The 26,060-nt window shown below is 41.8% G+C and overlaps 2 protein-coding genes across 4 annotated transcripts in view; both read right to left on the bottom strand.

The window, feature by feature from the left end:
- CFAP206 (cilia and flagella associated protein 206) overlaps window positions 1–13,263 on the bottom strand; it is a 145,009-nt gene extending 131,746 nt beyond the window's left edge. The window contains exon 1 of one of the 3 annotated variants that reach the window (XM_033937176.1): window positions 13,243–13,263. The gene's annotated coding sequence lies outside the window, so the exon portion shown is untranslated. Of the gene's footprint in view, window positions 1–806; window positions 940–1,231; window positions 1,250–13,242 lie in introns of those variants that run through there. The other 2 variants (XM_033937177.1, XM_033937175.1) reach the window with 2 other exon arrangements.
- C3H6orf163 (chromosome 3 C6orf163 homolog) overlaps window positions 13,243–26,060 on the bottom strand; it is a 32,842-nt gene continuing 20,024 nt past the window's right edge. Inside the window, exons 4-5 of the mRNA XM_033936357.1 lie at window positions 25,077–25,279; window positions 13,243–13,712 (exon numbers count right to left, since the gene is read on the bottom strand). Of these exons, the coding sequence (XP_033792248.1) occupies window positions 13,259–13,712; window positions 25,077–25,279 (657 nt within the window). The 3' untranslated portion in view covers window positions 13,243–13,258. The remainder of the gene's footprint in view (window positions 13,713–25,076; window positions 25,280–26,060) is intronic.

The following is a 26,060-nucleotide window of genomic DNA, read 5'->3' as shown; positions in this document are numbered from 1 at the left end:
TATAAGTTCATTTAGGGAGGGTCGGGGACAGGTGATTGCAATGATGGTCCCCTTGTTAAACTCAATACAGTGACTACACTATTTATTGGGTTACTGGTCTGAGCACATCACCAAAAAAATTGTTTTATACAAAATTAGTAATGGACAAGAATATATAGTTATAATAACTGTGAAATTTAGTAATATATAAATTATTAAAGAAATGACAATTTTGCATGAGGTAAAACTCTTTATAGTTTATAAATCTTTCCTTTTGGCTAAGTCTTAATAATAATATTGTCATTTATAGCTAAAGAGGCGTATGATCAAGAAACTGTTTTATTGTACTTTTGTGATTATGATAAACATACTGAGGGCCTCAAAATAGTACCTGGTGGGCCACATGTGGCCCCCGGGCCGCAAGTTTGAGACCACTGGACTAGAGGGAGGGGTCAAATCGCCCAGTTTCTAACCAAGCCCGCTTTTTAAAAAAAATGTGGAAATTTGTGATCCCTGATTCTATTCGTTAATGTAAGTGCTTGCAGGTCCCATAATGCACCGGAAATCGTCCTCTCCCGTGCAAGGAAATGTACGCAAGAACACAGCAAGGAAAATAAAATTGATCACTAGACCCGCTGCTCTTTTATACCAAACGGTTTTGCAAAGGAATCCCAAACCCCATAGGTTTACTCCAAAGAGCTTCCTTATTTCGCCCCCTCCCCCTAAAAAGAGCTTTTACTGCACCCTCGGTTTAGTAACGAACTAAATGGTCTAGCTGCAGCTGGCTTCAGCCAGTTCCCCGATAGTGAATCGTGCTTCTCTCTCACCTGTTGTTGTTGCTGCTGCAGCTGCTCTCGCGCCCGCTCGAGCCAGTGTCTGGTGAGTTCAGTTGTTTACAGGCCTTGTTACCATGGAGATGGAACTGCAGCAAAGGCCCCGAGGAAGTGGTTGTGGGCACGGGCCCACTGGCACGCGCGAGGGCAGGTCTGCCTCTGGAGAGGTGCTGCTGACCAATCCTGGTCACCGTGGTCAGAAATGAAAATACGAATATATTTTCTGATGGTGTTAATTTGTTGCAAGATAATACAATACCAAAAATATTGCTTATTTTGGAACATTTATAATTCACTTATCATGAAGCCTTGCTCTCAGCTGAGCCAAAAATTTTAAGAAATATTGGGTCAATATTTAAAGTAAGGCTGCCAAATGGATCCAGATTCATAGGGCAGGGTTAATACAGTCCTGGTTTTACCTTGTAGCATGCAGGGACTTGTAGTTCTCATTTCTCCATTTTATTCCCGAGAAAAGCAAGACTAGAAGTCTCAGCATTCACTATAGTAAACCCAGGACCGGATCAACACTGCTCCATGAATCTGGAGGATCAAGTTGACCAGTGTTTTGTTTAACATTGCCCAGCCTTTAAAACATCCACATATATTGAGCAGTGCTATCTGGCCAACATTCCCAATACCCAAAATCATTGGCCTTTTTTCTTTTAACTTGAATTTTTTTTTTATTGACAATATAAAGAAAAATATGACAACTCTCAAAATAGATGTACCCCAGAGTCTGAGGCTTGTCCCTGCAAAATTTAAATCTAAATATTAATGAGTGTGAGCACATTAAAGAGTACAATATTTACATCTGATACATCTAATCAGGTGTAGGTAGGGTTACCAGAAGTCCGGATTTTCCCCGGACATGTCCAGGGGGTCCGGACGGCTTTTCAAAACCCGGCAGTATCCTGGGAGAGGGGAGGATGGGCAAGGAGTCATAGAAGAGTAGGCTCAGGAGTAATCTAAGGAAATATTTTTTTCCCCTCAAAAGGGTGGTAGATGCTGGAACAGTCTCCTTGGAAAAGGTGGTGGAGACAGACTGTGATTTCAAGTAAGCCTGGGATAGGCACTTGTGATCTCTTAGAGAGAGGAAGAGATAATGGTTACTACAGATGGGCAGACTGGATGGGCCATTTGGCCTTTATTTGCCATCATGTTTCTAGAAGATGCTGAATATAAGAGAAGAAAAATCTCTTAGTAAGTTTAAAAGTCTTCTAAAGAGCTGGCTATTCAAAGACGCTTTCCAATAGATTGGTCATACTCTATAATAAGTTTAGGTAGGTGATCCAATAGAATAAAGCGGGTATTTGTTCCCTGACCTTCTGTGTCTTAACCCTTCCCTAGTTTTATTTTTACTCTTAGTATTTTTTTAAATTGTATTTATGCTTATTGTTTTTATCCCTTTCCTTCCTTACATACACCATTGTATTGGTAATGAATATTATGTCTGTTAGTTATAATGTTTTGGGTTTTAAAAAATTTTTTGAACCTGTGTAATTCGCATTGGATTTGGACTATGCGAGCTAATCAAAATACTAAATAAACTTGAAACTTGAATTGGGGAGAGGCTGATAGTGGTAAATTCAGGGATCTCAAAGCCCCTCCTTGAGGACCGCAATCCAGTCGGGTTTTCAGGATTTCCCCAATGAATATGTATGAGATCTATATGCGTACACTGCTTTCAATGCATATTTATTGGGGAAATCCTGAAAACCCGACTGGATTCCGGCCCTCGAGGACCGGAGTTTCCCATGTCTGGTATAGAAAGAGAATAGGACAGGGATCTCAAAGCCCCTCCTTGAGGGCCGCAATCCAGTCGGGTTTTCAGGATTTCCCCAATGAATATGCATTGAAAGCAGTGCATGCACATAGATCTCATGCATATTCATTGGGGAAATCCTGAAAACCCGACTGGAATATGGCTCTCGAGGAGGGACTTTGAGACCCCTATCAGGTAAATGATAGGGGGGAAGAGTTCTCTTGCTAGAGATGGGAGGGGACAGAAAGGATGAGCCATGAGTGAATGGAATAAGGACATGCCATTCTGGGTCAGACCAATAGTCCATCTGGCCCAATAACCTGTTTTCCATCAGTGGCCATTCTAAGTCACGAGTACCTGGCAGAAACACAAATAGTAGCAAGATTTCATGGTACCGAACCCAGGGCAAGCAAAGGGGGATGGGATGGAAAGACAGGTGGGGAGATGATGTGAAGGATCAGGGGGACAAGGGGCCTAAGAAGCAGAGTAAAGAGATGGGACTATGGACAGACAGTGAAAATATGAAAATGAAGATAAGTTGAGGAGGACTAGGAAGATGGGAAGGGGGTAGCAGAAAGAAATGGCCTAGATATCATGGAGGGTTGAGTTACAGGGAAAGAGCTGGGGTTAATGAGGGAATGAGAGCCAGAAAAAAATAGACGAGGACGCTGGAAGGAATGGAAATGGGGGACTAAAAAGTGAATGAAAGTCAAAGAGAAGTAATGTAGGCTGGGAAAGGAGAAAGAGAGCACAATGGGAGGCCTTGGAAGGGTATAAATGTGGGAGATGAAAAGAGAGAGACTAATGACTGGACAGTGAAAGAATGGGGAATTGAGCCTACACTGTTAACTAGGAGAAGAAGAGTGAAATGGAGAAAAAAATATGAAAGAGAAGGTCAGCATTAGATGTAGAGAAAGAAGTGTAGATGACAGGGGTTGAGAGAAGAAATTGAAAGGAGACACCGAAAAAGTATGGGAACATGGAAAAGAGAGACTGGAACCAACCTGGTTAGAAAAATTAAATTGCCAAGACAAGGGTAAAAAATAAAATATTTTAGGAACTGGATTGCTTACGCTTTGAAGCACAATCCACAAATGCCGCTGGATGGGCACACAGCCAAGAGCAGTGGGCCCAAAGTCAGAGACAAAGGACCAGGGTTCCACAACACAAAGGGAGTGTCCAAAAAATGCATAAAGTGGAACCAGACCTTCGAGCCAGGGAGTACAATTGCAATGCTTTATTAGAAATTTTAACAAAACGCACACTGGAACCTTGTCCTGAACCTTTACCCTATACAGGCCGTGTTTCGGCAAAGTTTGCCTTCCTCAGGAGTCCTGTGTCCGTGTCGATGCGACTGATGTTTAGTGGAAAATTTTTTTTTTTGTTATAGCATAGAAATCAATGCATTTCTTTTGTTCTATTAGTGGTTCTGCATTGCTTACAGAGTCTAGCTTTCTTAGAGGTTTTGATTTCAGTTTGTATATGTCTGTTTATTTCCAATTTGTGGTTCCTTATTCTGTGTTGGGTGAGAGTCTATCCATGTTCTGCACGTGTGACTGATGTGAAAGATTCTGTTAGGCTGTAGTTCCTGTGTCTTACACTATTGTTTGCATGAAATACAAATGTCAAATTTACTTTTATCAAGACCCCCAAATATCTGAAAGAAGATACCGATGGCACTGTTCTCCCGAGAAGAGTGAGCAATATACTGGGTAGTAATGTAATGTAATTTATTTCTTATATACCGCTACATCCGTTAGGTTCTAAGCGGTTTGAAGAAAGTATACATTAAGATTATAAATGAGAAGTAAGAAGGTACTTAAAAAATTCCCTTACTGTCCCGAAGGCTCACAATCTAACTAAAGTACCTGGAAATTAATAAAGAAGAGAAAATAAAGATGGTTGAAAAAAGAAAAATTCTATGTGAATTTATAGGATGGAAATTAAACTGACAGTGAAGAACTGTATGAAAAATACATATGGAATGCAGTTAGAGAGGGTAGGTTACAATCTATTTATGGTATTTGTTTAATTGGAAGGTGTTAAGGTGGGTAATTTGGGGGAAGGTTATCTGAAGGTAGGTGAATCTTCTGGAGGTAAAAGAGGAGGGGTTAAGATATTTGGATGAATTTTTTGAAAAGCAGGGTTTTGATTTCTTTTCTGAATGTTTTGAAGTTGTCTGATATTGTCATAAGATTGGAGATGGAATGGTTGATTTTTGCTGCTTGTGTTGCTAGAAGGATGTCAAACATTTTCTTGCGTTGTGTGCCTTTGAGTGGGGGGAAGGCGAAAGGGTTCGAGGTTCTTCTGTGTCTTGAGGTGGAGATTTGGTTTAAGCGGTTATTTAGATAGGAGGGGGAAGAGCCGTGTAATGCTTTGAATATCAGGCAGTAGAATTTGAATTGGATTCGTGCTTGTATGGGTAGCCAGTGAGAGTCTAAGAAGGCAGTTGTTATGTGATCATATTTTTTGAGTGAGTAGATCAATCTGAGGGCAGTGTTTTGTATGGTCTGGAGTTGTTTTATCATAGTGGCTGGACAAGGAAGATATAGGGAGTTGCAATAATCCAGCAGACCTACGATTAGGGATTGGACGATTAGTCTAAATTGTGCTTGGTCAAAGAATTTTCTGATTTTACGGAGATTTCTCATGGTTAGAAAAGCTTTCTGGGTTGTTTTGTTGATCTGGGGCTGCATTGTGCAACATCTGTCTATCGTAACTCCTAGGAGTTTTAGTTCGGGTTGTATTGGGTATTTGGTATTTTTGATTTTCAGTTCAGTGATGGTAGGAGTTTGGGCTTTTTCGAGCAAAAGGAATTTTGTTTTTTCAGAATTTAGTTTTAGTTTGTGATCCATCATCCATTTTTCTACTGTGTCTAAGGTTGTTTCTAGCTTTGTTGTGGTGGTGGTCTCTGATGGGTCGAATGGGAGGATTATGGTGATGTCATCAGCATAGCTGAAAGATGTGACATCTAGGGTATCTAAAGTGGCTCCTAGGGAGGAGATAAAGAGGTTGAAGAGCGTAGGTGAGAGAGGTGATCCTTGTGGAACTCCGCAGGGATTTGTCCATGGTTCTGATTTGATATCATTGTATTTTACCCTGTAGGTTCTAGATTTGAGGAACCCCTGAAACCATTTGTAGACCTTGCCTGAGATTCCTATGGCGTCGAGAATTTGTAGTAATAAGGTGTGGTCAACTAGGTCAAATGCTGCGGAGAGGTCTAATTGTATTAATATCATTTTTTTTCCTTTACTGATGTGTTGTCGGGCTGTATCTAGTAATGTGACAAGTAGTATTAAACTATTATAAATGCAACATATTAATGTCTTGTCCACACTCTGAAGCAAGTGGACTACCAATGCAGCCATTGCTCTGACATTATGAACAATGACTTGCCTGGGCATATGAGGGGCCACTGAAAAGTTCTCAGCCCAACCAAGAAGAGAATGATGTGGAGCCATGAAACTTACAAGTTTTTCCACATTTTTCTTGACACTTTTCATTTTAATGATATGAAATAATAATAATAATAATTTATTTTCTTATATACCACCAAAGCCATGGTAATTCGAGGCGGTTTACAATAAGAGGAGCTGGACAGTCAGCGATATAGTTACAAAATAGAATCGATATAGATTACAAAATAGAATCAATGAATGCAAGTACAATGAATGCCAGTACAATAAGGAAAGCTGGATAGTCAGCGACATAGTGACAATGTAGAAGCAATGAATTCGGCATACAGAATAAGCGAGGTAATGACCAACAAATTCTTAGGTGACAAAACGGTTGAACGGTTTCGTTTTTACTAATTTTCTGAAACTAAGATAGGATGAGGAGTGCATGATAATGTTACCCCCAGCCAGTCGTTCAGTTTACCTGCCTGGAAGGCTAGAGTTCTGTCCAGGAATATTTTGTAGCGGGAGGCCTTTATTTGTTGGGTGGGTAAATATGTGGATTCTAAGTGTGGGCCTAATAGTACAGCCCAAATTGAAGTGGGAAACCAGGTACACAGGGGCCAAACCGAAGAATGATTTGAAACAGAGACAAGAAAATTTAAATAAAACTCTTGCCTCGAGGAGCAGCCAATGAAGTTTTTGAGAATAGGGACTTTTGAAAAGTGTCAAGAAAAGTGTGGAATAACTTGTAAGTTTCATGGCTTCACATCATTCTCGTCTTGCTTAGTTTGAGAACTTTTCAGCAGCCCCTCATAGGTACACAGAAATGAATGGTGAACATGGAGAAAGAAGACATGTCAACTGAGCAAGAGACCCTGGCGAGTGAATTAAGAGAAGATAGAAGGAAACAGAAACCAGAGCCTGGGGCCAACATGACTTCAAAAATAAAATGACCAGACAACAAAAGATAGAAATAATAATTTTATTTTCTTTTTTTGTGATTAGAATATGTATGAATTTAAATGTTTATCCTGCCAGTGCTAGTGTTAGACATGGACAGAAATTTGGGGAGGGACCCCCAAAGCCCACTACCAGGCTCTGCCACCTTCAGCTTCCAGGAGGCTTAGGACTTTCTCTGTCCAGGAGACAGTTGTCCTAGTTGCACTTCCCTAACACCATCCCTGGCATGCGTGATCTCTATATTTTCCACAATATAGGAAGAAATGGATCTTTCTTTGAAGTTGTACTACATGGAAAGTGTGGCTTCTTGGGATATTGGTTTCAAGCTTAATAAAATTTTTGATTAAAACGCATTATCATAAATTCAATGCGATTTACAAAATTTAAAACAAGGAATGACAAACAAGGTACAGTATTTGGGGAATAAAAGACTGAAATGTGGACAAGTATATGATGACAGGAACAAAAGGAAAGAGGGAAGAACTACAATGCATAAGGAAAGGAGAACATAAAAGGGAATAACAGTAGGTGCAATGGAGAAGATAGTAAAGATCAGAGGAGCAGTGGTGTTCCAAGGGGGGAGGGGGTGGTCCACCCCTGATGCAGCCCATAAGAGGGTGCTCCCAGTGCCAGCATCTTCCCTTTTCAGCAGCCGCAGCATTCACAACTCACTGCTTTGCTGGCATTGGCCAGAGCAGCAAATTATAAAGGCTGCCACTGCCAATGATGGAAGGCAAGTTTTCGGTGGTGGAAGTGACAGAGAGAGAGAGGGGGCACCCATCTGGAGTGGGGAGAGAGGGAGGGGAGGGAAGGGAGAGGAGAGAGAGATGCCAGACCATAAGGGAGGGAGGGAGGGAAAGAGAGGGTTGGAGATGCCAAACCATGGAGGAGGAGGGAGGGGAATTTGGGGGGGAGGGAAGATGCCAGATCATGGAGTGGGTGGGGTAGAAAGAAAAAAGGAAAAGAGAAAGAGAGAGATGCCAGAGTATGGGGGGATGGGGTGGAGACAGAATGGAGATAGAAAAAATGGAGAGGAGGTGAAGCTGAAATTAATCATTTATAAAGGAGAGAAGGGGCACAGGCTAGATGGAAGGGAGAGGGGTAGAAAGTTTATGGAAGTGGCGTTGAAAGAGGGGAGATACCATATGGAAGGGGCAGACAGTGGATGGAAGGGGCAGAGAAAGAGGTCAGATGCTGGATGGAAAGTAGAGTGAAGAGAAGATGAGGAAAGCAGAAACCAGAGATTACAAAAGGTAGAAAAAATATTTTTGTGTTGCTTTAAAATATAGTATTGCAGCTGTATTGATAAAAGTTTATAAATAGAAAAAGGAAATAAAGTAATCTTTTAATTGGACTAATTTTAGTACATTTTTTACTAATTATTGGAGACCAAAATCCCCTTCCTCAGGTCAGCGCAGTATACTTCTGTTATGGCATCCTGACCTGAGGAAGGTTTTGGCCTCTGAAAACATAAAAAAAATATTAGTCCAATAAAATGGTATTTTCTTATTTTCCATCTTTTGTTTTATTTCTATGTGTTAATTTGTAAAGTGATGATTTTTATTTGTCATTTTTTTACAAATTTACATCTGCTATCTGAAATGCAGCTGATTTGGTTTAGTGGTTAAAGGCACTTATTCCATCTTCCCAAGGTGGTGGGTTCAAATCCCCAGGATGGTGAGGTACCCCAGCACATTTTTCTTAGTGACAATCTGCCATCTAGGTACATACTGATGATGCTAGGAATTACTTAGAAAGGGATAGTTAAGAAGTGCACTAGAATGTTATAATGCCCCTGTACCGCTCCATGGTGCGACCTCATCTGGAGTATTGCGTTCAATTCTGGTCTCCTTATCTCAAGAAAGATATAGTGGCGCTAGAAAAGGTTCAAAGAGGAGCAACCAAGATGGTAAAGAGGATGGAACTCCTCTCGTATGATGAAAGACTAAAATGGTTAGGGCTCTTCAACTTGGAAAAGAGACGGCTGAGGGGAGATATGATTGAAGTCTACAAAATCCTGAGTGAAGTAGAACGGGTCCGTCAAAAATTACAAAGACTAGGAAACATTCGATGAAGTTACAGGGAAATACTTTTTAAAACCAATAGGAGGAAATTTTTTTTCACTCACAGAATAGTTAAGCTCTGGAATGCATTGCCAGAAGATGTGGTAAGAGCAGATAGCAAAGCTGGTTTTAAGGAAGGTTTGGATAAGTTCCTGGAGGAAAAGTCCATAGTCTGGTATTGAGAAAGACATGGAGGAAGCCACTGCTTGCCCTGTATCGGTAGCATGGAATATTGCTACACGTTGGGTTTTGGCCAGGTACTAGTGACCTGGATTGGCCACTGTGAGAACAGGCTACTGGGCTTAATGGACCATTGGTCTGACCCAGTAAGGCTATTCTTTTGTCACAATGATGTCAAGATTGTGCATCATGCTTATGGTATGAGCCAGATAAAGAGTGCCAATGTGTCAAATACTGAAACCTTATCAGACCTTATACAGAGCTCAATGTATACAGCTTAACATAAAAACGGCTACATATGTAAGAAAATTTTTTGTATGAACTTTTTTGTTTAAGTAATTTTTGTATGGACCTTCAGAGCACAGCTGGACCGGTTGCTTAACATCTTCGTCGGTCATTGGTTCAGCAACCGGTGATATGAAGTGTCCGGCTGCGCTCTAAAGGTCCATACAAAAAAAGTTCATACAAAAAAATTCTTACATATGTAGCCATTTTTATGTTACGTGGTATACATTGAGCTCTGTATAAGATCTGATAAGGTTTCAGTATTTGACACATTGGTACTCTTTATTTAGAAGATTGTGCATCAAACATGCCCACTTGCTCTAAGACACAGCCACTGTGAGTAGGGTTTCTCTTCTTATTTTCTTAACTTTTGGGAATGAGATTTAGTATGTAATTATTTTTTTTCATGTGTTTTGCTTGAGTAATGCGTTATGGAACACAACTAAACACAAAAGGGAGAAAGAAAATCCAACGTAGTCTGCAGTAAACAACAGCAACCAGAAAACAACGAACAGACTGCAGATAATGTACAAGATGCAGGCGTTGTATAGTAATAAATGCAGGAACATATACAACCTTATGGCCAACCAAGGGACCCGACCCGGTCCATGTTTCAGATAACACGCCTTCCCATTTGATCGTGATTGGCGTGTGTTTGCTTTATACCTTAACCACCATGGACCCCTGAGGAAGGCGTGTCATCCGAAACACGGACCGTGTCGGGTCCCTTGGTTGGCTATAAGGTTGTATATGTTACTGCATTTACTAATAAACTACGCCTGCATCTTGTACAATTATCTGCAGTCTGTTCGTTGTTTTCTGGTCACACAACTAAACACATACACTTATATCTGGACGTCTTCAGAATGCCTAAAGCATGCCTAACGCACGCCTAATAAGGGACACTCAAAAGTAGACTTGGTTTTGCAACGCCTACATTTTAGGCAACAATATAGACATCTTAGAATGCTTAAGATTGCTGAACGCCATGCGATTCTGCAAATGGATGCCTATATTAAGACCATCGGGTGCCGTTTTTTTCAACGTGTGTCTATTAAATTGTAGACGCCTCTTCTGAGAATCGCACAAAGCCTTTGGACACCTAACTTCTAATTATTGCTTGTTAAATTCATAAATAGTGCATATCCAGAATCCAGTTGTTTACCTTCCCCTCCATAAAATCATGCCAGCTCAAAAGATTCATCGACAAAACCTTTGCCTTCCAGGCGGCCAAGCTGAACCCTTGGCTAGCCCAAATGATGCTAGAGGCCCCGACCTACCTAGACTTCAGAAAACTTTTCAAAACACACCTCTTCCGCGAACAAGACCCTTAGTCCTTACTCCCCGCATACACTCCAACCCCCCCCACCCCCACCTCCCTCTCCCCCCCTCTTCTGCTTTCCCACTCCCTCCTTTTTATCTTCTAACCCAACTATGATAAACCTGTGCTAAAACTACTTTGCCTCCTTCCGCGCTACCTGCAATTCCGACAAAATTTTTGTAAATCCGTGTTCAGACCGGATCCTAATGTAACGGATGTGAACCGCCTAGAACTCTTTGGGTATGGCGGGATATAAGAACCTAATAATAATAATAATAATAATTTGGACGTCTAAGTATAAGGACGTCTAAATTATATACACCTAAATATAGACGCCCCAAAGAGCATAAAATAAAAATATGTATCTGAGTTTTCTGTGTACAATTCCCCCTTCCCATTCACGGTTTCCCTACTTGCGATGTCACATAATCGTGATTTTTTTTTTGGGGGGGAGAGGGGAAAAAAAACCCATATTTTTGTCTTCCCCCCGGCATCCCGGCCTTACCTGGTGGTCTAGCTGGTTTTCGGGGCAGTAGCGATCTTCCTACGCTCCTGCTCCGTGCAGATAGCCATTAGGAAATGGCTGTGGGGAGTTCCCGTAAGCTCTTGAGACATTTCCTAATGGCTATCTGCATGGGGCAGGAGCGTAGGAAGATCGCTGCTGCCCCGAAAACCAGCTAGACCACCAGGTAAGGCCAGGATGCCAGGGGAAGGCAGAAGGGAGGCGGGGGTGGGTCAGAGCCAGATATTCGCAGTTTTTTGCCATTCACAGTCCGGCTCTGCCCGTATCCCCCGCGAATAAGGAGGGAGAAGTGTACATTTTCCTAGGTATGATCCAAGTGCACACAAAGGGAAATCTAGAAAGAGGAACATTGTTCCAATGACATGGTGCTGGGCTACCTAATGACTAAGGGCTCCTTTTACTGAGGTGCGCTAGCGTTTTTAGCACACGCAGCAGATTAGCGCATGCTAACCCCGCGCTACGCTGCTAGAACTAACGCCAGCTCAATGCTGGCGTTAGCGTCTAGTGCGCGCAGCATTGTAACGCGCACTATTCCACGCGTTAAAGCCCTTAGTAAAAGGAACCCTAAGCTTCCTCCATATGTGCCGAACAGGTCCCTCTGTTCCCAGGATGAAATACGCCTCAAAACGCCCCCTGGTCGTGACTTTCAACCGCAAACCGCCAAACGACGTTCCTACTCCCACTTTAGACTGACCCATTGGATTCAACTGCCCTCAAAGATCAGATCCCTTATAGGACTCCTCAACTTTAGAAAAGCAATAAAAACATAGAAACATAGAAAGATGACGGCAGAAAAGGGCTATAGCCCATCAAGTCTGCCCACTCTACTGACGCACCTCTTCACCGAAGTCCAATACATTACAAAGAAATATTAATATCGATTAAGTGTCACATTAGGATAACAACTTATATTGATAAATCTTGCACTGTAATTACACTTCCCCCCTCCTCCGTATTCGCGGTTTTGTTGTCCGCGGTTTCGGCTATTCATGGTTTTACGTGTGCAGGCTCCGCCCCCCAATTTATATCACAGGAAGTCGCTGCTCCCAGCGATGCAAAGAGAAAAATCAATCCTCTCAGCGTTGTACCGAGAAAATAGTGACACTTTCTTCATAGAAACAGGTAATTTGCGGTTTTGTGTCTTTTGGGGGGGCTTTTTAACAGAAAAACCGTGAATAACATACATAAAGTTATTTGCGGTTTGTCTGTATTCGCGGCCATGGTATTAGATCCCTAGTAAGTGTCAAATTAGCATAAAAACTTGTACTGTAAGTTTGGCAAATTGTAACCTGTTAACTGTATATTATGTATGTCAACCTGTAACCCATTTTGAGCTCTTTGAGGAGAACGGGATAGAAAAATGAATGAAATAAATAACTCTAATGTAGTACTTTTCTGTTCTGATTTTTTAGTTCATAGACAACGGCGCAAAAGACAAAGACGCGCCCAGACAATTGAGCGCAGTGTGGAGGCGCGCACCGCTCAAAATTAGTGTTTTTAGGGGCTCCGACGGGGGGGGGGGTGTTTGTTGGGGAACCCCCCCACTTTACTTAATAGACATCGCGCCGGCGTTTTGGGGGGCTTGGGGGGTTGTAACCCTCCACATTTTACTGTAAACTTAACTTTTTCCCTAAAAACAGGGAAAAAGTGAAGTTTTCAGTAAAATGTGGGGGGTTACAACCCCCCACACCCCCCACAACACCCCCACAACACGGCGCGATGTCTATTAAGTAAAGTGGGGGGGTTCCCCCCCCATGCCCCCCCCGTCGGAGCCCTAAAAACAGTAATTTTGAGCGGCGCGCACCTCCACGCTGCGCTCAATTGTCTGGGCGCGCCTTTGTCCTGGCGCGCTTTTGACCTGACACCGTTTTTTTTGGTACAGATTTCACTAAAAATAGCAATAATTCAGCAAAGAGAAAAATATTTATTTATACATACTCATCACATGAACCATTTAACTTATGTTTCGTTTGCTGATGAACGGGCTTTCAACAATTCCTTCCTCAACTTCCTTCATATATTTTTTCCTTAGCGGCAAAAGAAAATCTGCTTGTCCTGGACTTAACATGGGCAACGTGACATTAATGTATCGCTGAAAAGCTGCTCGTATTTCTTCTATTTCTTCCTCCAGCTCAACTTTGCTGTTTTCCATGGATTCCAGCAGTTCCACGTCATCCTGCTGGTTCTTTTTCATTTGCAGCACTATTTCCTTCACGGCTTCAAGTTCCTGCTTTTGAACTTTTTTCACCTCCTTGATCAAAGCTTGCGCTTTCTCTTGCTCCGCCTTCTGGGCTTTGGTAATTGCAACCTTCACATCGTTCTCTGCAATTTCTTTGACTTTTTGCAAACTCTTCTGGTGCTTCTTTGCAGAAAATGCTTGAAACCTCTTCTGTTGCTGAACAAATTCCCTGTCATGAATTAGATGGAATTAGCAGAGCAGTGAAATATTTGACATGAATTAATACCGTCACAGATGATAAATAATAGTGTCTATTCATTTTAATACTTTGTAGTCACAAACCTTAAATAACTAGGAGGAACTGGAGAACATAAATACAATCCACACTCCAGTTAAAGTGCTGAGTTTAATGCCTTATGGTTTCCCTACTAAAGTAAACACAGGCTGAAGCAAGTTAAATGGCAAAGCATCGAGAAAACTGATCTAATCTAATCTAAACCTTAAGTTTATATACCGCATCATCTCCATGAGTATGGAGCTCGACACGGTTTACAAAAACTTAAAATAGTGGGTAGAGAAGAAGAAAAAGGACTACATGAACTTATGTGTAGAAGGGGGGGAGAAAGGGGGGAAGGATAGAGCTACAATTCGCTGAAAAGCCAGGTTTTCAGTTGTTTGCGGAATAACTGAAGGGAGCTCAGGTTCCGCAGCGGGGTGGTGAGGTCATTCCAAAGACCTGTGATTTTGAAGAGAAGGGATTTTCCCAGTTTGCCTGCATAGTGGATGCCGCGTGGAGAGGGGAAGGCTAGTTTAAGCCTTTGGGCAGTTCTGGAGGAGTCGGGACTGGAGGAGTTGAAAGACAGTGGGATAAGAGGAGGGAGGATTCCGTGAATGATCTTGAAAGCCAGGCAGGAACATTTGAAATGGATTCTGGAGATTATTGGGAGCCAGTGAAGTTTGGCAAGGAGTGGGGAGGCATGGTCAGACTTGCGTTTTGAGAAGATCAGTTTGGCTGCAGTATTCTGGATTAGCTGGAGTCTTAGAATACTTTTTTTTGATAGATTTAAGTAGATGGCGTTGCAGTAATCTAGTCTGGAGAGGATGATGGATTGGACAAGGATGGCAAAGTGTTGTTGGCTGAAGTAGGATCTAGCTTTCCTCAGCATGTGAAGGCTGAAAAAGCATGATTTTGCCAAGGAGTTGAGGTGGTCATTGAGGGAGAGAGAGGAATCGATAGTGATACCAAGGACCTTGCATGAGAACTTCCTGAATGGAACTTCATCAAGATAAGCACTTTTCTATTGTTGCTACATGCCAAAGCAGCGTCTCGCAAACTTTCCGGCCGGTGGCACACTAAGGGCTCCTTTTACTAAGGTGCGCTAGCGTTTTTAGCGCCCGCAGGAAATTACCGTGCACTACGCTTCTAGAACTAATGCCAGCTCAATGCTGACGTTAAGGTCTAGCGCGCGCGGTATGGTAGCGCGCTTTAAAGCCCTAACGCAGCTTAGTAAAAGGAGCCCTACATCCAGTGCCCCGGCTGGAAGTGCGCGAACGTCCACGCTTCGGTGGAGGGATCCGGGAGGTGCGGGGAGAGGAGAGACGCCAGCCAGGAGTAGAGTCAACCACGCCGGCTGACTTCCTGCAGGACTTGCTTCTCGTCATGAGAGGCACGTCCTGCAGGCAGTCAGCGTGGACGGCCCTCCTCCTCGCCAGTGTGTCGCGGCACACCTGAAATCTCAGGAGGCACACAGTTTGCGATACACTGTGCTAAAGTGTTGAAAATCTAAAGGAGTTTTTTTTTTTACGGTCAGTGATTGAAGTGTGCAGGGGAGCTAGTTTTTTGGCGCCTTTCTGCTCGCATTACAGTTATTTGGAGAGTTGTTTAAAGACACTCATACTGTTTTATAGTCTATATTTGTTTTCTGAGACCATTGTATTCAAGTGGATCCCTCAGGAAGGCATGTTTGCCGAAACACAGACCGTGTAGGGTCTGGTAGGACTACATATGTGGACTATTATATTTGTATTTATTCTTTTGGAAAAAGTGATAAATCATCTTGTAGAACATCACCATCCACAGTTTTTTTGTTTTTTATCGAGCTAGTGTATTTGTCACATTTATTTGTTACATCTCCCTCTGACATAGCCCTGGGGCCAGCATTGATCCCCGCGGCTTCTGAGGCCGTTTTCCTCCTTAAAACAGAGAAAGAAAGAAAAAAAGAAAAAAAAATATATAAAAGAAATGTTTAACTGAAGGGTGGATTGTATTTGTATTCATTTTAATATTCATTTTTAGTATTTCTATTCAATTTCTCTACTAGATAAAAATGTGCTAAATCAAGTACAAATATGTTCCCCCAGCTGGCCTGAATTTTTAAAATCATTTTGCAAGTCCCATGGATAATTCCAAAATTTACCCCTCTATCCCCCCCCCCAAAAAAAAAAAAAAAAAAGTTTATCAAGGCAGTCTAACATTGAAAGTTGTACTTTATGACTATGATAGATAAGTTTAGGGTTACTGTATTTTGGGCTGCAAAACCCTAGACACCTTTTTTGGGTGTTAAATGAGTATCACCTGGATTAAGGGCCTCTACGCTACGCTGCAGGCATGACTTCTTATTAATGGCGGCCTATCGAACTCTTTCCAGCTTTGCCGGGGGGACGTCCCCTTTCTCCCTTGTTGTTCGCCTTGGCCATTGAACCTGCTAAAACCACAAATGGACTTTTGTAATTACTGGTGTCATAGAGGTGAACTGACAAGTGGTGAGGAGCTCTCAGATACCTGAGCTTGACATTTCAATAGATTGCAAGCATTAAACAGGCAAAAGGTTTCATTCATCGGGCTCCTATAACCACCTACGCTGTTGTGATGTATATATAATTAAATAGATGCCAGGAACAGTGGAAACATAATGAAAAACAAGCGACACTTAGCTTTAAACCGAGTCGCTGATTGTGAAACACCAAACTGTGTGTTTGTTACAGCTGGCCCACCACACTGTGTAGCTTAAACAGCTGGCACAGCTTTTCTGTTGAAAGTAGGGGAACATTGTTGAATGTCCCTTCACAGTTTGACCTCACGCAATTCACAGATGTAAACTCTTCCCCATGGATAGAAGTGAACAAGCTTTTCAAGTCCATTATCAGCACGGAATTGAAAAGCAGTATGCTGATTGAGTACTGTAAACTCGAAAGGATTCCTAGGGGGTCTACGAATGAACAAAGCCCCACACATTTTTAAAGATGATATCGATTTTGTAGAAATCTGGAATAAAATCCTTAATAAATGCTCTTTGGACTTGATGTTGCTTATCATCCAAAACAGCAACAAGATTATTAATGAACAAAAATCTAAATTAGACATGGAAATTGTCAATTTAAAATCTTCTCTATCCAGTGAGGACTTTGATTGTCAATGCAAAAGTTTGAATGAAAATATGACAAATTCAAAGAATCATTAAAAAAGAACAAAAAGTACAAATTTAAGCACAATGAGCAAGACTATGTGAATCATAGGATTCATCCTTGGATGTATAAAAAAGATGTTTCCAAGAAATCTGACATTACGGATGCCACCAGCTCCGATGTTTCTTCACCTTCAATACCCTCTAGTGGTAGTTCATCCTCTTTTTTAGTGACAGGCCAACCGGTCAGAAGAAGTCGAGTAAGGGGAAAGAGGGGATTACAAAGCTCCAGACCGCACACCAGATCACAAACACGTCAAAATCAGTGGTGATGAATTTGTCCAGTAGGACACTCTCTGACACAGAGATATCTTTGTTAACTCATGGACTGTTTTTTGTTCCTTCGACTAACTTTGATCTTTTACAGTTCTGTATCGACTTAGAAAAATTTTTGAGAAAATTACAGATCAAAGTATTTTTTGCCAACACATCTGAGTTTCAAGATAGAACAATAGTGAATCCTAAGTCCACTTGGTCTCCTCCTATTCCGTTGGACCCAGTGGTGAGTGCTTTCAAGCAGTGCGTTCTAAAAGTCATCAGAGAATTGTCTGGCCAAGGTCCACGGTATAAAGCAAATTTAGCCACAGAAGAAAGGAAAGCTATGTTCGATTTAAAGAATGATACCTCCATCATCATCAAAAAAGCAGATAAGGGAGGGGCCATAATTGTGTTAGACAAAGACAAATTTCTGCCGGTCCATAGGTGTAAAAAGGTTGAAAAACACTGGCGTAGAGCCCAAGACAAGTCCCCCCTAGCATCTCCCTTCTTGCAACTGCAGGGTAACCCCAGTTTCTCACCAGGTCTCGGCAATTCTCCTTTTGCTGCTTGGGCCTCCAGGGTGGCTTTGACTCTCTCCCATATGGTTGATGAGGACACAGGTGTCTTCTCTACGTTTGCCCGTTTTAAAGACAGGAGGGAGATTCACAATCATCAATTTTTTGCCTACTTACAAGCTCGGCATTATTTTCAGAGTCTCCACCAGCAGTATGGGACGGAGTGGCAGTGCGGTCCCTTGGATGAGCATTTACTTCATGTTCCAGCTTCCCAGAGCTCCCTCTAGGTATGGTATTGGGTGGCTCGTTCCTCCGCTTCCCAGGGGCAATGAAATACTCTACGGGAATTGTGGAACTGGGATCTTTCTTAATGTTATACCCCTGACACATTTCTGGAGCTTTTTAGCACCTTGCTTGCTTTTGTGAAATCCGCGGCTTGGCAGGAGACCCAATTTAAAGTCCTCCATAGGGCCTACATTACTAAAGCGAGGGGTACCTGCAAGGGCTTGTGGGGGGATGCATTGTGTACCAAATGCAGGGGGGCTCCCGGGACGCTATTATTGCATTCATTCCTGGAGTGTCCCGAACTCTCCTTCTAGAACTCTTCCTTTGTGCAGCTTCAACTGATCTTGTAGCGCGATCTAGAGTGGGATTATAAAACACTGCTTCTCAGTGATCAGACCTTGCTGGAGGCACAGGGTCTCACTGTATCTCAGCGGAGATTTATCTATATGACCTTGTTGGCAGTTCGAAGAACGATCTTACATTATTGGATACAGGAGGGTGGTATTCCTTTGGACAGCTGGTTAAGTCAGATGTCTGAGCTAGCCCGTTTTGAGCTTTGTTCTTATAAATGCTCGTCCAACTCTGAGGTGCTGGCCTATCTGGCTCTGTGGAAGGTGTTCCTGCAGTTACCTCTAGTCTCCCGACATAGGAGGGGAAGGGGGGAGATTGAATGGGGAATATGCCAGTGGTATGTCTGATTGTTTGTTTGCTTTGAGTAGCGTGGTGTGCGTGATGTCCCTTGAGCTGGGGGCTGCTGGGAATAGGCATACAAATTGGGAAAAATTATGGAGCCGATGAAGGAAGCAGGATGATCTTGGATCGTCCTGAAAGGGGGGGCTTTGAGCCTTGCGACTCTCTCTTTTTCTTCTGCATAGTGAGGCTGCTCTGTTAAGCGAACCCACACTCTTTGGGCTTTACATACGTTCTGTTGTTCGGTCTATAACCGGTAGCTGTTGTTGGGCTCCTCCTTTAGTTTGTTTTGTTGTTGGTAGCTATTGTATATTTGCACTATTACTTTTGTTTGTTTTTATGCTCATTCTTTTATGCCTGTTTCTCCTTTTGACTCTTTAATAAAAATGATATAAAAAAAAAAAAAAGAATTGCGAGGATGGTTTATTGACTTATATCCCACTTTGTACAAGTCGGGTTCCAAATGTTACACACATAATTAAAACAGCTTCACAGACAATACAAACAAAGCAAATAGTCAAAACATATTAGCGACCAGCGCTTACAGTTATCTGAAAAACTTAATTCCCATATTTCATTTTACAAAATAGGAAGGAAGGAAAGATGCCAGACCTCCAGTGGAAGAAAGGGAAGGGGCAGATAGAGATGCCAGACTATGGGATGGGGGAAGGGAAGGAGAGAGATGTCAGACCATTGGATGGGGAAGGGGGGGGGAGAAGAGAGAGGTGCCAGACCAGAAAAAGGAAGGAGGAGGTAGAGATTCTAGAATAAGCAAGAGGGAGGGAAAGGAAAAGACAGAGAGATGCTAGACCACAAAGAGGCGAGGAGAGAAAGGAAGGAGGGGAGAGAGATGCCAGACTGTGTGAAGGAGAGGATAAAGATTCCAGACCATAGGTGGGAGAAAGGGGGAAGACAGATGTCATCAAATAACTTTTGATGTCATCAAATAACATTTAAAGGCTTTAAAATATTTAAATGTGCTTATAAGCTCTTCAGCAAGGCGCCACAACAGCGGTACAACGTCGCTGGAAAAGTGCTTGGATTTTAAGCATTACACATTACATAGAGCAAGAATAAGCTTTTATTTTAATTTTGTTTGCAGTGTGCAGTGTCTTTGTTCAACATCAAGTGTGTATGTCAAAGGACTCAGGCACTGCACACTGCAAACAAAATTAAAATAAAAAGCTTATTCTTCCGGCTTCCTGATGTAAGACAGACTATGTTAGAGCCATGAACTGACCTTTTCAGATAAGTGGTCTACTGTTAATCTTTTGTAGAGCCATAATACCTGCTACTCCAGTGGAAGCAAGATTTCTTGCTCTATGTAACGTGTAATGCTTAAAATCCAAGCACTTTTCCAGCGACGTTATACCGCTGCTATGGCCAGGGCTGGATTAATCAATAGGCCAAGTAGGCACATGCCTACCTAGTGCCCGAAACTGTGAGGGGGGGCATGCTTAAGGAGGACAACTTACCTTGCCCCCTCCTGGCATCAAAGGCAATGGGCCTCCTCCACCCATCAACTGCAATGTGGCTGGCTCTGTTATAGGAAGGTCCCGCGATGACTGCATCTGCCGATCCATCCCCCTCCGACATCACTTACTTGCTCCGGAAGAAGTGAAGTCAGAGAGGGATGGACCAGCAGACGCAGTCATCGCGGGACCTTCCTGTAAGAGATCTGGCCGCGTTGCCATTGATGCGGGGGGGGGGCATTGCCGTTGATCTGGGGGCAAGGCCCGTTGCCGTTAATGCAGGGGGGAGCATTGATGCGGGGAGCGTTGCCATTGATGCGAGGGGGCCTGTTGTCGTTGATGCAGGGGGGAAACCCGTTGCTGTCAGCTGTTCTAATGGAGCTCAGAGGGCAGAGCCGGCAGCTGCAATGTTTGGAGGGGGAGAGAGAAAGGAGCATGGAAGGGTAGTGGAGGGAGAGAAAGGTGGCAGGGTGGTATGGAAGGGTGGTGGAGGAAGAGAAAGGGGGCAGGGTGGTATAGAAGGGTTGTGAGAAGGATGGTATGGAAGGGTGGTGGAGGGAGAGAAAGGGGGCAGATGCTGATGGAATTGGTGTGCAAGGAAAGGGAAAAGAAACATAAGGGGGATGAATACTGGATGGAATTGGGTTGGAGGGAAAGAAAGGGGGCAGATGCTGTTGGAATTGGTATGTAAGGAAAGGGTAGAGAAACATAAGGGGGAAGGATACTGGATGCAATTGGGTTGGAGGGAAAGAAAGAGGGCAGATGCTGATGGAAGTGGGGGGAAGGGAGAAGAGAGAGTTAAATGCCAGAGCATGGAGGTGTAGGAGAGGGAAGGGAAGGAGAGGAAAGAGTTGCCAGACCATTGGAGGAGGGAAAGGAAGAAGATGGATGCCACACCAATGGGGAGGGAGGGGGAGGGAGAGAGAGATGGAAGGGAGAGACAGATAATTTCTGGAAGAGGCATAGAAAGAGAGCAGATGCCATATGGAAGAGCAGACAGTGGATGGAAGGAAGAGAATGATGAGAATATGAGGAAAGCAGAAACCAGACAACAAAGGTAGAAAAAATTTCTAGTTGTTTCATTTATTTATTTTTGCTTTAGGATAAGGTATTATTGTAGCTGTATTGATAATAGTTTATTAATAGAAAATGGAAATAAGATGATACTGCTCCTTGTGACCCTGGGCAAGTCACTTAATCCTCCATAGCCCCAGGTACGTTAGATAGATTGTGAGCCCACCGGGACAGAGAGGGAAAATGCTTGAGTACCTGATTGTAAAACTGCTTAGAAAACCTTGATAGGCGGTATACAAAATCCTAATAAACTTAAAACTTAAATTTAAACTAATTTAAAAACATTTTTTTAAATAATTCAGAGACCATAACTCCTTTCCTCAGGTCAGGACAGGGATATTGTAACAGCAGTATAGTTTACTGATCTGAAGAAAGAGGTTTTAACCTCTGAAAGCTAAGTGATAAATGTGTTAGTCCAATAAAATGACGGGCACTAAATTTTCTTCCCGCCATGCCCCATGCCTCCTACCCAAATGCAAAATATAAATGAGTGGGCTTCCCAGAGCCCTGCCAGCTGAAGATCTCTTCCTCTAGGAAGGAAGGGGGGATTTGTCCAGAGATGTTTGGAGGTTGCATAGAAGAAAAACTGTCCATTCAACATAAACTTCAAATCCTATGCCTCACCGAAATCTGGCTAACCCAGGGGGAAGAAGCCTACTTAACCCAAGCTTGCCCTCCCAACTTTAAGGCTATCTTTCACCCCCGCTTGGGTAAAAAAGGAGGAGGCGTAGCTGTTATTTATCATACTTCCATCCCCTTCCAACCTAATACTTCAAATTTATCCCCCACTGCCTCAGTTGAAACTCTTCAATTTTCCATCAAATTTTCTCCCTCTTTTAATTTTCTTCTTATCTACCTTCCCCCTCCGGTAACTAAAACTTCACTTTCCACTCTCATTTCCACCATATCAGAATTCAATATCACCTATCCAGACTCCATTATCCTCGGTGACTTCAATATTCATTTCAATTCCCCTAACCATCACAACACCTCTGAACTTCTAACTCTGATTTCTGACCTTTCATTAACCTCTCTCATCTCCTCGCCTACCCACGTAGCCGGCAACACCATAGACATTATTTTCTGCCCTACTACTACCACCCATCTTTTCAAAAACTTCCAATTTCATCCTTTACCTTGGTCTGACCACCTCCTAATCAGCTGGCAACTAAACTCCCCTTCAAATTTATGTAATGTCCAAAAACAAAACAAAAAAAGATACATACTTTACACGTAATACTAATAAAATTACTCTCACAGCCATCCAGAATCTCTTCAATTTAAACCTCACAGACTTCTCTTCCCTTTCTCTCGACGAACAAACTTCTCTTTGGGATACTTCCACAAAATCCCTATTAGACTCTCTGGCACCTCAACAAGAAAAAAAGAAATTCACTCCAAACCAGACCCACAAAAACAAACAACAACCCTGGTATAATAAAAATCTCACCCTTCTTCGCAGACAACTTCGCTCCATAGAGCATAAATGGCGAAAAACCTCTCTTCATAACTTCCTCACTCTGTACAGAGAAAAAGCCTCTCACTACAAAAATGCTATTCAACAAGCCAAAAAAGAATACTACTTATAACTACCACCCGCAACTCTTCTACTCTTTTCAATCTTGCTCAATCTCTTTCAAAATACTCTAAAAAAAAACTACCCCTAACTACCACCCCTTCTGCAAATGAACTAATACTTTTCTTCGATAAAAAAAATCAAGGATATTAGATCTCATCTCGGACCTGCCTCTTCTGCTCCTCCTTCACATATGCCCAACGATTCCTCTCATCTTTCATTCAGCTCTTGCTCAACCTTTAAAATGCCTTCGTTAGCTAACTTACTTCCCATCCTGCAATCTCTAAATACCTCTAACACTCCTTTGGAGAGTATTCCTCCTTCTCTCCTCAAAAAATTCTTCTCTTTCTTTGGTCCGTATCTCTGGGAAATGATATCCAAATTTCTTTCCGACTGCTCTGTTCCTTCGGCCTGGAAAACTGCCCTCGTCTTTCCAAAAATTAAACAATACAACTCTGATCCCTCTCTTCCAGCAAGTTACCATCCTATTGCTAATCTTCCTTTAATATCGAAACTAACGGAAAAAATCATTCACACTCAACTTTCTGAATTTATCGAAAAAACCTTTGCTTTACATCCCTGTCAAACCGGTTTTCGTTCTTCGCACTCAACGGAACTATCACTGCTAGGCCTCATCTCAACCATACACTATTATCATGATCATCAAAAATCTGTCCTTCTTATTTCACTCGACCTCTCAGCAGCCTTTGATACCATTGACCATTCTCTTCTCCTAAACAGACTCAAAGATTGCGGTATCACAGGATCTGCACTTTCATGGTTCACGTCTTATTTCAAAGAACGTAGCTTTAAAGTCCATGCAAGGAATGAAACCACTACCTCTTTATCACAAACCTATGGTGTCCCACAAGGTTCCATTCTATCCCCTTTACTATTTAATATCTTCCTATCTCTTCTCCTAACCTTAGCTCAATCTATTGGATTTACGATCTTTGCCTATGCAGATGACATTCAACTTCTTCATCCAATCAACACCTCTAACATTTCTGATATAAAAGATATAAACAATAAACTGGACACCATAAATGACTGGCTCTACTCTAACAAACTTTCTCTCAATATTGACAAATCCCGTAGCCTTCTATTTTCAACTAAGAATACCGAATTTCTACCGGAAAAAATTTCTATTAAATCTGTTCCAATTCAAATGGAAACAAAAATAAAACTTTTAGGAGTCATTATTGATAAAGATCTATCATTCCACGACCATATTAGTTCAGTAATAAAAACATGTTTCTATAAACTTCGTATCATTCGCTCATTAACTTCAATCTTGCAGACCGAATCTATCAAAATTCTGGTTCATTCTTTGATTATTTCCCACTTAGACTACTGTAATTCCCTTCTCAACGGTCTCCCCCAAAAAGAAATCCGACGCCTTCAATTAATACAAAACACTGCAATAAAACTCATCTATAAACTAGGTAAATATGATCATGTCACTCCAGTCCTGAAAGATGCACACTAGCTTCCCGTGGCTCACCGAATCACCTATAAAATCATCCTCTTGACTTTCAAAATAAAATCTTCTCATCAGCCTTCATTTCTTCATAAACTCCTCATTCCTCAATGTTCATCACGAACTTTGAGATCTACAAATCAAAATCTCCTATTAATTCCCTCCATAAAACACTTCTATTACACACGGAAAATAAATTTTGCTGTTTCTGCCCCAACATTGTGGAATTCTCTACCACAACCACTTCGAGATGAACAACAACTAGATAAATTTAAGACAGGCCTAAAGACTTTTCTATTTCGCGATGCATTCTCTTATGTTTAGATTCTACTCTTCTCGATAATTTCATTCTCATAACTTTTAATTTTTTTTTTTTTTTAAAAGATCTTTCCCCACCCAATATGTTTAATTCCCACTTCCCCTTTCTCCCTTTTCTCTCTACAATGTAACTTTACCCTCCCATTCCCTTTTTTCCTCACTGTCAAGTTTGTCCTGTTTATGTCTTAATGTTCACTATATGCACTTCTAAATATTTATTATATTAATTTCTTTTTCAATACTTATTTTTTTAATTTAATGTAAACCGGCCAGATATTTGTTTGATGGTCGGTATATTAAAATCTAATAAACTTGAAACTTGAAACTTGATTATTGACGCAAATCTTATGAGCAAAAGTATCTGCAGAATTTCTATCAACACAGGCACTTTGGATTGTTACCTCCTTCCATGTCTATAACAAGGAAATAAAACTGTATTAAATAAAACTTTTCAATTTTACCTTTTTAAGAGGACCTGTGCTCTCTGAGCTATTATTTTTTGTCGGTGCTTCTCATGCGCTACAGCTTCCATTTTCTCTTCATAGCATGCCTTGAGCACATTTTGAATTTCTTCATCCATGTGGAGCTCTGCCGCTTCCTGTGCCTTCTTCAACTCAGTCTCCATATCCTGACCCATTTTTACTTCAGCCTGGTGTATAGCTTCCTATTTAAGAAGGATGAAAAAACATTAGAACTTAAGTATTTCCCTGCAAATGGTCGTTCCCATTTTGGAACCTTCACAATCAGTTTTCAGCTAGTCAGTACTAGGTGTCTGAATATTAGCGGATAATGAAAAATATTATTCTCTCTCAGGATAATTACCTGATTCTTTATATTGCTTTTCCCCCCAATTTATATTGTTTGCTTTCTTGGATACTCTCTAATTTGAGGACTTTCAGTTACAGGATATATTTCTTATTTACTGTTGTACATTGAGGTTTTTTCTTTTCTCTACTGACAATTTGTTTTCCAGTTTCAAGAAAATTCTTCAGTTTTATAAAAATTAATATAATTTAAAAAAAAAAAAAAATGTAAAAGTTGCCATACTGGGACAGACCGAAGCCCGGTGTCCCGCTTCCAGCAGTAGCCAATCCATATCACAAGTGCAGAGATCTGCCCCTGTATCGCTCCATGGTGCGGCCTCATCTGGAGTATTGCGTTCAGTTCTGGTCTCCTTATCTCAAGAAAGATATAGTGGCACTAGAAAAGATTCAAAGAAGAGCGACCAAGATGGTAAAGTAGATGGAACTCCTCTCGTATGAGGAAGGACTAAAACGGTTAGGGCTCTTCAGCTTGGAAAAGAGACGGCTGAGAGGAGATAGGATTGAAGTCTACAAAATCCTGAGTGGAGTAGAACGGGTACAAATGGATCGACTTTTCACTCCATCAAAAATTACAAAGACTAGGGAACACTTGATGAAGTTACAGGGAAATACTTTTAAAAC

This window comes from Geotrypetes seraphini, chromosome 3 (assembly GCF_902459505.1).
Source record: "Geotrypetes seraphini chromosome 3, aGeoSer1.1, whole genome shotgun sequence".
Taxonomy (NCBI): Eukaryota; Metazoa; Chordata; class Amphibia; order Gymnophiona; family Dermophiidae; genus Geotrypetes; species Geotrypetes seraphini.
Note: the sequence above shows the minus strand (reverse complement) of the source record. Positions and strands in the feature narration are given on the sequence as shown.